Here is a 12,189-nt window from a genome sequence, read left to right as displayed (position 1 = left end):
AACTTGAATAATTGAAGGAACAAAACTAACTGGAAAATGAAGCTGAAAAGACTAGGTACTTCTACATGCATGGTATCTATGTAGAAATAAGAAATGCAATCACTTTGAGTGCACTTGTTCACATGCTTGACAACCTTAAGCACTTTTTTTTTTAATCAGGCTTTCACCTTGTTTTGTCACAGCTGCCAGTTTCTTACTGGATTGTGTGTTTTTATAAACTAGTAATATAAATTTAAGGAATATGCTCCAAATTGTATGTCATGTAACTTAATAATGTCAGCTTCCTTTCAGGTACTGTAAAGAGAAAGTTGGGGGTGTGTTAATTTTTTTTTTTAGCAGTTCACAAACATTTTACAAAGTTTGTGCATTTCATTTCTGATTCTACTGTTTTTCTACCTTTTAAGGTACAGTAAGTATTTATCCTTTCTAAGCCATTTAACTGCAGTAGTCGTGAGCTGAGGTCCAAATCAGCCATTTGAGTGCTATTAGTTCTTATCTTATTCTTTGTATGTTAGCACACAGCTGGTGAATTTTACTATGTGAATTTTGTATTATTGAAACATATTTCAAAATGTATGCTGTCATCTGAAAATGTATATAAAGCTTTATTTACTTTTAATTTGTTTCTCTTCTGTAACTGCCTGAAAACATACCAGATTAGTGTTGTTACCAGTTCAGTCAAGAAGCTTAGCAAGATGCTTGACAAGTAATTGAGATTCAGAGCAAGGTAGTGCATATTGATGGGTGTTAGGTGGACTGCCATGGTATCCAATTAGCATGTGTTCAGGCACCATTCTGGAGAGCTGACAGGTGGCAAGAAAGACCAGAATCTTGGGCCATTCTGCCTTTCACAGAGCCAGTAGATCATGGCTGTGCTTTTTCCAAGTACAGCTGTGCTTTTTGTGGGCTTCTGATTTTGAAACTCAGGATAAAGACCTAGGGTGTTTGTCTTAAACTGAGTGACGGTGATGTGGGAGAGAAAGCAGACCACTAATTGTTGTAGAATTTCTTTATTTCTCTTCATTTAGAAGAGACCCCCTTAGCTATTTATGTGAAAGGCTTTGCTGCCAGGCATTTCCTGTAATAAAAAGTTGTGATAAATGATCCTTTGCTTTTTATCAGCTTTGCTTTTTATCACCCCTTATCTCCTAGCTTGTCATTACTCCCTGGGAACGACCTCAGCTTTTATCATTTATCTTTTAAGTAATCTTGAAGGAAGGGAAAGGGGGGGGGGACGGACTAATTCCTTACTGTTGTTGCTCTGATCACTTTTTAAAATGTACCTCATAGTGCCAGAACCATAAACAAGGTTCTATGTAAAATTGCAGCAGGAGGTTATGTTCCTCTCTGCTGTCAGAAAACAGTCCACTAGCAGGTTTGTGAGAGCATACTAAAAGGGGTAAGATTTCTGTATTAAACACTGCCCTGGGAGCTGCCTGCCAGAGTTGTTGATCCTAAGTGCTACAGTAGGGTTCTTTTTCAGTCATTGGGTCAAGGAATTTAGAGCTGTAACTGACTGGAGCTTGACTAGAGCTTTACAGAAGGCTGCATTTATGCCAGGTTTGGCCCACTGACTTTTGACTGTGGCAAGACTTGTTAACACCTGCCTTTGTTTTTGCTATGTAAAGTATCAAGGGTATGGCACTTTGGTAGCTGTGGTTAAAAGCCTTGCTGTAAGCAGGTGTTTTAAGTACTCTTGATGCAAGTTGATCTCTTGAATGGTATCTGTATTTTGGGGCCTGGGTCAGTGCTAACAGATAGCTTGTTACAGGTAGCTTTGTAGCTGATACAATGCTGTCTTCTATCAGGGAAGGATTAAAGCTGCGGTTTTACAAGCATTTCTGGCAGCGTTAGTCCTGCTTCATATTCCTGCCTTTCTGCTATCCATCCCATTGCACCGGTACATCTCTTTGTATGGCTGTACTATGAACTGGGTCAGAGACCTGATCAGAATTAAAAATAGCTTGGCAAGACAAGTTAACTGCATAGCTACCCTGTTGTCCTGGCACATCTGAGGGGGTGGATCAGGGTAGGTAGGGGCTATATGAACCAGCATAACTGGCTCAAGAAAATGCTTATCAGACTTCCCTCAGTTGGATGCAACAGCTGTACGGTGGTTATATACTACAGATAGGACTGTTAACTCTTGAACTGTTGGTCTTTTAAACTCCTGTATGACTGAACTTTTGATTCAAGATGCTGCATGCCAAAGATGGCTGAGGGAAATAACCTGATGCGAGCAGCACCTTTATGAACACACACTTGAATTTTAACCAGTTTGCAAGCTATACTTTTGTCCGCCTTGATGTATGGAGCTATAAGGAATCTACAAAAGGGCTTAACCTGAGGATTTAGGGAGCCTCTTGTGTGACTGTAGTTAAGGTGAACATCTGGACTTCCTACTCAGTTCCCTACTTGCAGTTGCTTTTTCCACCCCAACCCCTCTTCATCCAAAGCATTATTTCAAGTTAACAACACAGGCAGGAAGAGTGTGAGATGATGTACAAGTTGAGAAGATGAAGGGCAGGAAGAGCCAAGAAAAGGGAAGAACAAGGTATCTTTCTTAACAGTTCTGTTTCTGATCTTATTAACACCTTACAGAGCTGGTAAACAGCAGATGTCTTGAGCCTAGTGCTCTTTAGAAGTCCTCAAAGCAGACTTGAGACAACTATGTCTCAAGACGTTTAAGCTTCCAACACTCTTCTAGATAGGCTCATCACAACAGCTGCTGAAATGCACTGTGCCTAAGGTCTCTGTGTAACAAATTCAGTTGACCCATTCTGGGGAAGATTACAGCACAAAGCCCCAGTGAAAACTGCTTGTTGTGAATGCTGGAGCACAGAGCTGGGTGGGAGCATTTTGTTTGCCTTTTGCTTTCAGCTTTTTTGCATAGTACCCTGATGTGACTTGGAGCTAATCCTCAAAGTGTAGACTTAATTGCAACATACCTGTCACTTATTTCACCTCAGCTTTTTATATATATTCTCTTAATTAGTTTATTCCCCCAACAGCCATTTGTAGTATTGCTGTCTGTATGCATTATACCTCTGTAGACATGTCTTGGAACAAAACTTCAGCCAGTGTCTGGACAACAGAGACAAATGTGGAGGGAGCAGAATGGCAGGCTTAATCTATGGTGAAGTGTTGCCCTGTTCCACAGGGTCTATGCTACTACTTCAGGCTGACTGCAGCCTTGTTGCTTGCAATTCTAGTCCTAACCTCTGTGATGAAACCTAATCAGATCACCCATGTAGCACAGGTAGTACTAGGAAAGGCAGTGAGGAATCTGCATTGTTACTCCTGTTTCCATTCCTGAATCTGCAGAAGTGCTGGAGGAAATGAACAGGGAGCACAGGAAGGTATTTATCATGGACTTGATGGAGTTTTGAGATGCTAGGATGCTCATCAGCTCTACTTAGCTTGTCTGGGGTCATCTCTTATGGCCAGAACTGAACCTTAGAGATGGTTTGGGAAAAAGTGGAGTTCTGAAGCAGTAGGAGGAGAAACTATCATAGCTATCGGCTTTTGCTGAGAGTAACCTAGAACAACAGCATATGGCCACTCTGCTGTCCCATGGCCTCACAGTCATTTCCCATGAAGATGTTTTTGGTGTGTTCTGCCAAAATGGCTTTCAACAAAAACATCTCTGTTAAACTAGAAGCCTGAGCAATAGCTGCAGCTTTCATAGGCTTAATTCCACTATAAGCTGGGCTTGAAATTGATTGGCTGTCATTTACATGAAGTTCTAGTTCACTGTTGTTCAGTCTGGCTCAGTTTGTCCTGAATTTACCAAACAGAAAAAATAAGATGCAGAAAAGCAGAGGGTGTAACCTCTAGTGCTGGGAAATATATTGCTGTCTGGCACAGCTAATAGTCTGCATGCTAGAAATCCATTTTAATCTCTTCTGCAGAAGACTGATCATTGCCTTTTGTCCTTGTGCTTTTCCATTCCCCATATCTAATCCTTTGTGAGTATAGTATGGATTAGATGCATTTATACACTTAAAAATTCCCTTCAGATCTGTTTATAGTAATGTGCAGACTTTCTAGTTCTGCACCCTGTACTTAAACTCATTGATATGCTTTAGATAAAATGTCAGAAAAGCAACCTTTCAATATTCCAAGCTGTAATCTCTGGAAAATTGTTCTGGCAACACTTCAAGAGAATTCCCAGGAGTTTTATGTCCCAGTGTTAACGATAGAGGTGAGCTTCCTGTCATTTCCTTGCCTTGTGTGCCACTGACATAAATGCCTTTTTGTTCCCTGAACCTTGTTTATATTTAAAAAATAAAAACCTGACCAACTTATGGGAAGAATTTAATGTTTCTATAGTGGTCTGAGCTGAAGAAACATTATAAGTAAGTGTGGGGGAGCAGGGGGTGCTTGTGTTTTGGGGGTCTTTTTTGAGCAGACCATTTGCACTATAAATGTGATTCAAAGGATACGGATTAGTTTGGCCAAGTTAAAATAAACCATGGTTCTTGGCTGAAATGAACCATTAGGTCATCTAGGCTGGACTTGTCATCTGTGCTCCATCCCTCTACTTCCTCCCCACATACTTTGCTTTCAGGTTATTTCATAATTGGATTTGAGTTATAAAACATGAATAGTTGCGCTGGGGAAAATGGGTTAAAATTTGTCCATGCAGAATGTAGAGGTATGAATATAAATGAAGCTCAGTACCATTTTTGTGTGTGTGTGCAAGCTACTCCCAGAAGGGACAGCTGCTTCTCCCATTTGCTTTCTTGACAGCTAGGGCCTGAGGCTTTCTATAAATAGAAAGTCATTGAGAAAATCAACAGAGCGTGAACTGCACAGCTTTGCAGGAGTTTCCACAGTTGAATTTATGGTCTATGCAGTGGCAGGGAGGAAGGGAAGACATCGTCTCTATTCTGTGGAGGCACATAACACACATCGCAGGAAAACACTTACTCTATTTTAAAACACTAAATCCTCCTGGCTGGAGGGCTGCATTGACAAAAGGGTGCTGGCTTCTTTTAGCTTTAAGTCCCCAGTCATGTCCTGCAAAAAAAAAAAAAGGGGGGGGGGGGTGGGCACATTATGGAGGTGAGTCAGAGAGGATGCTTCAACTGAACAGAACCTCTCCACCATGCCCCTTTTACAGTGGTGACAGAAGACAGGTCATGTTGTGATATGCGTTGTATAAATATTTGTGGCAGCAGGCAGGTTTTGGAAACAGTGCTCTTCTGGTGTTTGTGGGAAGTAACTGCCTCGTGTTCAGGATGCCTCCTGTTCTGTTGTTGAATACAGAGGACAAGTGCCTTTATGCAAAGTGAATTTTCTATTTGCAGACCTTCTATTTCTCCGCACTCCTTGCCTGCGGCCAGTGTTTACTCCTAACTTGAAGTATGAGCATTAGCCTAACTTGTCACTTCTGCCTTAAGGAAGGATTACAAAGGTTTTGCACAGGGAAAGATCTGTTTTGATGCTTCTTGCAGTAAAAACCGGTGCCTGCCAGCTCTATGGTTACGTGTGGCTTGTGCAGTGAGACCTCTTGTGATCTAACCAGTTCCCCAAAGAGGGCTACCAAGTAAGGGTTGGCAAGTAGGCTAGGGGAGGCTAAAAACCAGCTTGGGTAACCTTTTGCTCATTTCTTGAAATTATTACTGCTACCTCACTGCAGAAGGAATAATCTAATAAGCAGGTATAGTCTACTGTACTTAGTCTACTGGGTTAGTCAGTACTGTGATGATAATGACCAGTGCAACAACTTACTTTGGGGTTTGTCTTCTCTCCCATCTACATCGTTGGACAGTGGGTATATAAAATGGTCAACCGTAATTTCTTTCTGTGGTGCTTTTGCAGTAAACTTCGTTGCTTGGTATAATTGATGTTTTGCACCATTAATGATTTATGGAGCCTGTATGTAATACCTTACTGTAATACCTTCAGCCTGTCTGGGATCTTGGGGAACGCCCTGCAGACAGAAGGGTTGGCATGTGAAGAGCTATCACCGTGATGTGATAGCTCTGTGGAAGGAGAGAGATGTGGACAGAAATTTGGGGCTATTTGGGGCAGGCAGCATGGATGTGAGAAGCTGGAGGGGGTTTCCACCATGACTGGTGTCAAGCTCCCTTGCTAGCATAGCTGTACAAGGAACCACAGTACTGAGTCGCTTGCAGGAGCACTTGCATAGGGAGTAACCAGATTTAGAAATCTGTAGCTTGGAGTTGCTTTGTTACCTTGGAGATGGGTACAGCTAACAGCATAAGTATCCTTCCCTTCCTTGGAGGGTACAGCTGCTTGTGTTGTCATCTGCAAAATGTCCATCACTGGAGTCCTAGCTGTCCTGCATGTTTGGACAAAAGTGACAATACTTTTGCTGCAGCTGAAGAGAGATGGCACGCAGTCCTGTTTCTCCTAAGCTGCCACCGGAAGTATTGTGGGCTGTTTGGCAAGGATGTCAGGAGTTTTCAGCCCTTTCTGCAAGGAACTATGATCAAATTTACACTGCCTGTTGAAGTAGCAACAGGACGAAGTGTGAATTTACCAAGCAGAATTGGGAGAGACAGGAGTTGAGGTATGAATGGAGCGGGGAGAAAAAGGGAGGTCCCATGGACAGATGAGTATGGGGTGGGAGCTGACACAGCACAGAGGTGGTGCAAGGGAGATTCCTAGCAGAACCCATGAGGAAAGCAAGATCAGTGCACATTAGACATCATTTTAGAGGTGCCACATTGCCCATATTCACCCTAGCACTGATGTTAGTTCTCCATTGTAAGTGTTTAAAACGTTTTCTATTGTCTGGGATGGAGTCATTCAATCACCATATGCACCTATTACTCTTTACCTTATTGGCTTCATATGTGCAGCACTTTTAAAGCAGGAGAGGAAATTTAAACAAGCCAAGTGTGACTGCAGCCTAACCATACTGGCTATGTTCAGCATTATGAACCTGTGGCCTTGTCTCTTCTGAATGCAAAGACCTTGCCTCCCAGGAAATCCAGAGGCAGGTAGGCGAAGGTGCTTGTTAGTAGCTCAGAGACAAAGACTTTAGTGCAGCTGTGCATGTTTCTGTGTGCTTGGGCAGTTGATGTATTTCAGTTCCTGGTACAGCTGCATCAAGAAAAACCTTTCTGATGGTGATATGCCAGGTTGTTCTGGGTACCACCACTGACTTAGAACAAGACTGGATGTTCTGCTAGGTAGTGTGGGGGGCAAACATGCATGGAGAAGAAAACGGGAGAGAGGGACCAGCCTCAGATCTTCACTGATCCCAGGAATTGCTATCACTAACTTGTCTCTTCTGTCTTTGCCCCTCCAGGCTGCAGCTTATGCGTCAGAGGATGGTGTTCTTACAGAGGCCATGATTGATGCCCGGGTAGCTGATGCTGTGCAGCAACACAAACAGAAGATGGAGTGGCTGAAAACAGAGGGTGCTGAAGCAAGCAAAGGGACTGGCAGAAACCCACTCCTGCCTTTCACCAAAGGAACACCAGTGTGAGAAGCCTGCAGGCTTCAGACCAGCATGTGTGGGGAAGTGGGCATGGGAGAAATCCGGGAGGGTCTTCTGGGCCAGTGTTTGGTGGAATCATGTGTTGTGAGAAATGTGTCCATTTGTCCAAGGGAAGGGGGTACTGCCTCACTCTGCCTTTGATTTTATGTTTTTAAAGCACACCAGAGAACAAAATGGTTTAAATGAGGCAGAAGCAACTGTATTAAAGGACCCCCTTGCTGAAATACCATTGACTGTGTTAGTCTGTATGACCTGGCCTGCTAGAGGGGCCCAAACACCAAATTCTTTTCAGCTATTTGACACTGTTCCGGAGTGTCCCAGTGACATGGGCCTGTGGGAACCCAGGGCCCGTCCAAGCCTGCTGCTCCCATATATCTAACTTTTTCAGGTTTATGCTCCAGCAGAGGTATTTCTCATCATTTTCCTACAGATCCTGCCCATGACATACCTCCTTCTTCACATCTCTGTATGGCATCGCTCCTTGCTCTCTTGTTGTCACCCCTGCACAGACTCAGGGTAGACTTCATGTTACAGAGGTGTATTTGGTGTGGTTCACAGCTGTACCTGGTTAACTTGGAGTCAACACTTAGGAGAAACTACAGTTGTGCAGTGGGTTGGCTTATAAGTATTGGGACTTTCCTTGTGATGTAGCTACACCTGCTCATGCCTGGCTGCTGCCTTTTGTTGTCTTTGTGCTTGAGTCTCCTGGAGAATGGCTGTAGAGCCGGCCTGCAGCGGTGCACTGCAAGGGACTAAAAGCTCTGGAGCATGACTCCTCAGTGCCAAAGCGCTAAGTGTTCCTTCCAAGCCTGAGAGCTTTTATGCCCCTCCAGTGTAGCATTGTAGAATAACCGCTCGCGCTCCCTGGATCACAAAAGGTTATCTGAACTGCAGTGGAGCAACTGGCACTTCCTACAGCACAGTCTTGAAAGCACTGCTCAGGATGCTAGGTAGCCCTTCAGACACTGCTGAGCTGCAGCAGGAACCGCTGCTTCCCAGGTTCTGATGTGTCTATTCTGACTATACAGCCCACAATGCTTTGTTGGCTTTCTCCAGCCAGGTACTTGCTGCTACAGCTAGTCTGAGAGCAGCCCTGGATTTTTTTTTTTTTTTTTCCCTCCCCCTAAGTAAATCATCTCTCTCTTTAAGGAGGTGAGTAGCAAGGCTCAGTAAGTCTGTCTGGCATACAGGTGTCCAGCATGGTCTGAAGAGAGAGAGGAGTGGGGCTTTTTTGCTACTGGCTGCCTGCCACCAAGCTGCTCTTGCTACATGGGTCTTCTGCTGCATTTCTGGAACAACTGAGAAATGTGCCATTGTCAAGTTGTGAACACAAGCCTGTCTCGATCAGATGACATTTGTTCTATCTGTGTGCATACAAGAGACAGGTCAGAAAAATCTCTTGATTTTTTTTTTTTTCTGAGTTTGAGCTGGATTTGAACTCTGCACTCTGCTCTGAGTCCCCTTCTGGAACTACACTATGCAAGCACATTTGCCTGACCTAATTCTATGCCCTTGAGTACCTTGCTGAGATGTTCTTCTCTGACAGGAACTGACAGCAATCTCTGCTTTGTCCATTTCACTGGTGGTTGTTACAGAGTTTTGAGAGATGCACCCTGACAAGAGCTTGTGAGCATGGGAGCGGAACAGGGCTGGTCACCAGCGTCCTCGGAACAGGCAGCCTTGTGGCACATCAGGAAAGAAATAGTTCTTGAGGCTGCAAACTTTCACTGTCTTGGGCTGCCATCTTCTCTCAAAGTAGTTCTCTTGATATTTTCCCCTGGATGCCAAGGGAGAATTTGAAGATGCATTTTAGAAGCTGCTCCTTTGTTAAGGACAGGTGTCCCACAGCAGTAGTGTATGCCCAGGCTTGCTTGCCCCACTAACACTTAACTTGTTGCAAGGCACGTTGCTGTGGGAAGCATGCTGCAGAGGAAAGGGAGGAACTGCTGTATAAACTGAAACTGCATACTTATGTTCTGAAGGACTGAAATAAACTTGAATGCCATATTTTTTTCCCCTCCCCTTCAACCTAGGTGGAGTTGTCCTGTAGTCCACTGATTTACTAGAGGATTAGCTATTCTAGGCTTTCCCCTTCCTATTTAGATTTTACTAGAGTTATATTTCTGTTAACCCCCAAGAGTTGGAAGGTACCTAAGCAGAGCCACTCTGCTAAAAGAAACTTGCTAATGAATTACGTGAGGGAGCAGTCTGAAATTGTGTGATTAAAATCTCTTTGTGACACACCTTCAGTACTTTTCCCCTCTCTTCCATAATCATCTCTGTAAAGCACAAAAGGAGTTGGAGGGAGGGGAAAGGTACTCTGTCTTGTCCTTATGCTGTCTGACCGCGCTTTTGCTGATGCCGATAGCTGGGAAGAGAATCCTGCTGTAAAGCTCTGTGAAAGGCACAGCAGTTGCTGTCTCAGCTGTTTCATGCGATTCCTCCTTCGGATTGCATCAGGTCCCTACGTGGAAGCAGAGGGAGCACAGCGCTTGTAATGCAGCTATGATCCATGCTTCTGCGCTGTGCAACAGTGATTAATTGCAGGTTCGGGAGATCAATTAGCTAGAAGTAGCCTCTTGCTGTGGCAGGGAAGACAGCAGGAGGCATAGGCTGACCTAAGGGTTCTCAGGTTTGCCTGAGTATAGAAGTACTTTCCAGTGAGTTTTTAAGGGCTTTTAATGACCACTCTTAACAATAGATACCACCGGTCCTCACCTGAGCCTTGTTGCCTGGGCTTCACATGGATGGAAAGGACTGTCCGTCTTGAAGACGGACACATGGGTGCTTTTGAGAACATGTGGGTGCCTTAGCGTTTCTGGTGTGTATTGAAACATCGCTCCGGTGTGACTCACTAGCTGGTGCTGCTTGTATCCCAAGGGGCAAAGTTCTTTCCCCTTCTTGGGCAGCCTGGAAGATGATGCTCTCTCTACTAAACGAAGTCTGGTTTTAGTTTATTTTCCTTTAAGAGGTGGGAGAGGGACAAGTAGAGCCATTTCTATAGTTTATACTGGGAACTTAGTCCTAGGAACAGGGCTCTTCAATATACAGAACTTGTCCTGTGTGTCTCAACTTCACTTCACCCTCAAAAATCCACAAACAATGAGCTGGTCAGAGCTTTGCACATCTGTGCTCTTCATGCTTTGTGAGCAACGTGTTGCAGGCTCTTGTGCAACCCTGGTGCTAGTTGAAAACCCAGGAGCGGAGCGCTTCAGGGCTCACTTGTTTTCTTCTCTCTGTTCACAATCTCCCTCCACAGCCCCTGCCTGGTAGATCGTGACAGCATCTGTGTGTCTGAAATTCACAGTGAGTTCTCCTCTTCCTTTCCAGAGAAGCCTGTGGCTCTGGGCAGAGCAGGCATGTCCCCCAGTCCCCTTCTGAGAGATCCCTATTAATACGATGCCAGAAAGTCCACAATCGCTTCTACCCTTGGCGGCAGAAGGACTGTTTACACCCAGTCCGGTAGTTTGGATACATCATTTATCAAACCCTTGCTGAATGATGGATGTTTTACTTCCCACCTGTGAAGAAGAGAAGGAGGTGGCACCTAGGCTGGGAAAAACTGAGGAGGTGAAACAGAAAAGCCAGAGATGAGCCTGATTCAAGAGGGTTGAGGAGACTTGGGGTGCTACATCTGTCAGGTAAGGTGGGTAAGGAGTGGCAGCAGTGGTGAGGACAACTTGTTTTTCTTGGGTCCAATCTTCCAACCCAGTTGTTTTCATCTCTTCCTGCTGCATTGAAAGAATGGCATGGGCTTCCACTTGTACGAGCTGATGCTATTTGTTCTTCCCTGAGAGTGTTTTGGGAGCTGGTGGGGTAGGTTCCAGGCAAATGATCCCATGGTTTGAGCTCAACATCCTTGTGTTCTGGTTACTGGCACGGGGAATGCTGGGAATACGGGTAGCTGATGCACTCTGCAGTTCTGCACCTGGTCAGCCTTAGTGCAGCCTGGAACAACTGTAGCCGTCAGGCTTGAAAGTGCTGCTTTTTTCAGTGTTGACACTTCATTTTTTATTTCCACAGGAAATAAAGTTCTCCATCCATTCTCTCACGCTTGCAGGCTACTCTTACTTCCTTCCCATCATGTGCCATGGGCTGTTGGACTGATGAAGCCAGCTCTCTCAGTGCATCCCAGGCACTATTGCTACCAGCTCTCTAAATCCTGCCTTTGAAAAGAGATTCCTTGTCCCTCTTGCAATGCACGTCGCTCCTAGCCACCAGTTAGGTGATTTCATGCCCTACCGCCCGCTGAATAGCTGTGCCAGTTGCTGTCACTGCTGCTGCTCATGTGGAATGCAACAGGAAAGGAGAAAAAAGGCCACCTGTCATTGTGCAACTCCTGCCTCATCAAAGATTTAAATGCAGGGCCTCTGTCACCTCTGCCAGCCTCATCAGTAAGTTTGGTTTGCTGTCTGCTCACAGGATGAATGATGTCCCTGTGGAGGTGGCACCCAGCTAGCTATTTGTTAACACTCCATGCAGGGATACAGGATGGCAACCCCAGGCTGAGGTTATCTCCTCTCTGTGACACTGAGTGAGTTATGAGCTAATAGCACTTTATTAAAATAGTATTTTTTATTGGAGAGCAAATCTAAGAGCAGATGGATTAGCAAGCAATCCATCACTCCCCAGCTTTGCCACTGCCAGCTGAAACGCCTTCTCTGTGCTTCAACATTGCAGCTGGGAGACAGATTTATAACATGGTCATCTAT

At 44.7% G+C, this 12,189-nt stretch overlaps 1 protein-coding gene across 2 annotated transcripts in view; it reads left to right on the top strand.

The window, feature by feature from the left end:
* Positions 1-7,701, top strand: part of LOC128143698 (ATPase family AAA domain-containing protein 3) — a 30,007-nt gene extending 22,306 nt beyond the window's left edge. The window contains exon 16 of one of the 2 annotated variants that reach the window (XM_052791207.1): positions 7,286-7,701. In XM_052791207.1, coding sequence (XP_052647167.1) covers positions 7,286-7,465 — 180 coding nt within the window. In that variant the 3' untranslated portion in view covers positions 7,466-7,701. Of the gene's footprint in view, positions 1-6,833; positions 7,226-7,285 lie in introns of those variants that run through there. The other variant, XM_052791208.1, reaches the window with a different exon arrangement.
* Positions 7,702-12,189: the final 4,488 nt, after the last annotated feature.

Source organism: Harpia harpyja, chromosome 7 (genome assembly GCF_026419915.1).
Source record: "Harpia harpyja isolate bHarHar1 chromosome 7, bHarHar1 primary haplotype, whole genome shotgun sequence".
Taxonomy (NCBI): domain Eukaryota; kingdom Metazoa; phylum Chordata; class Aves; order Accipitriformes; family Accipitridae; genus Harpia; species Harpia harpyja.
Note: the sequence above shows the minus strand (reverse complement) of the source record. Positions and strands in the feature narration are given on the sequence as shown.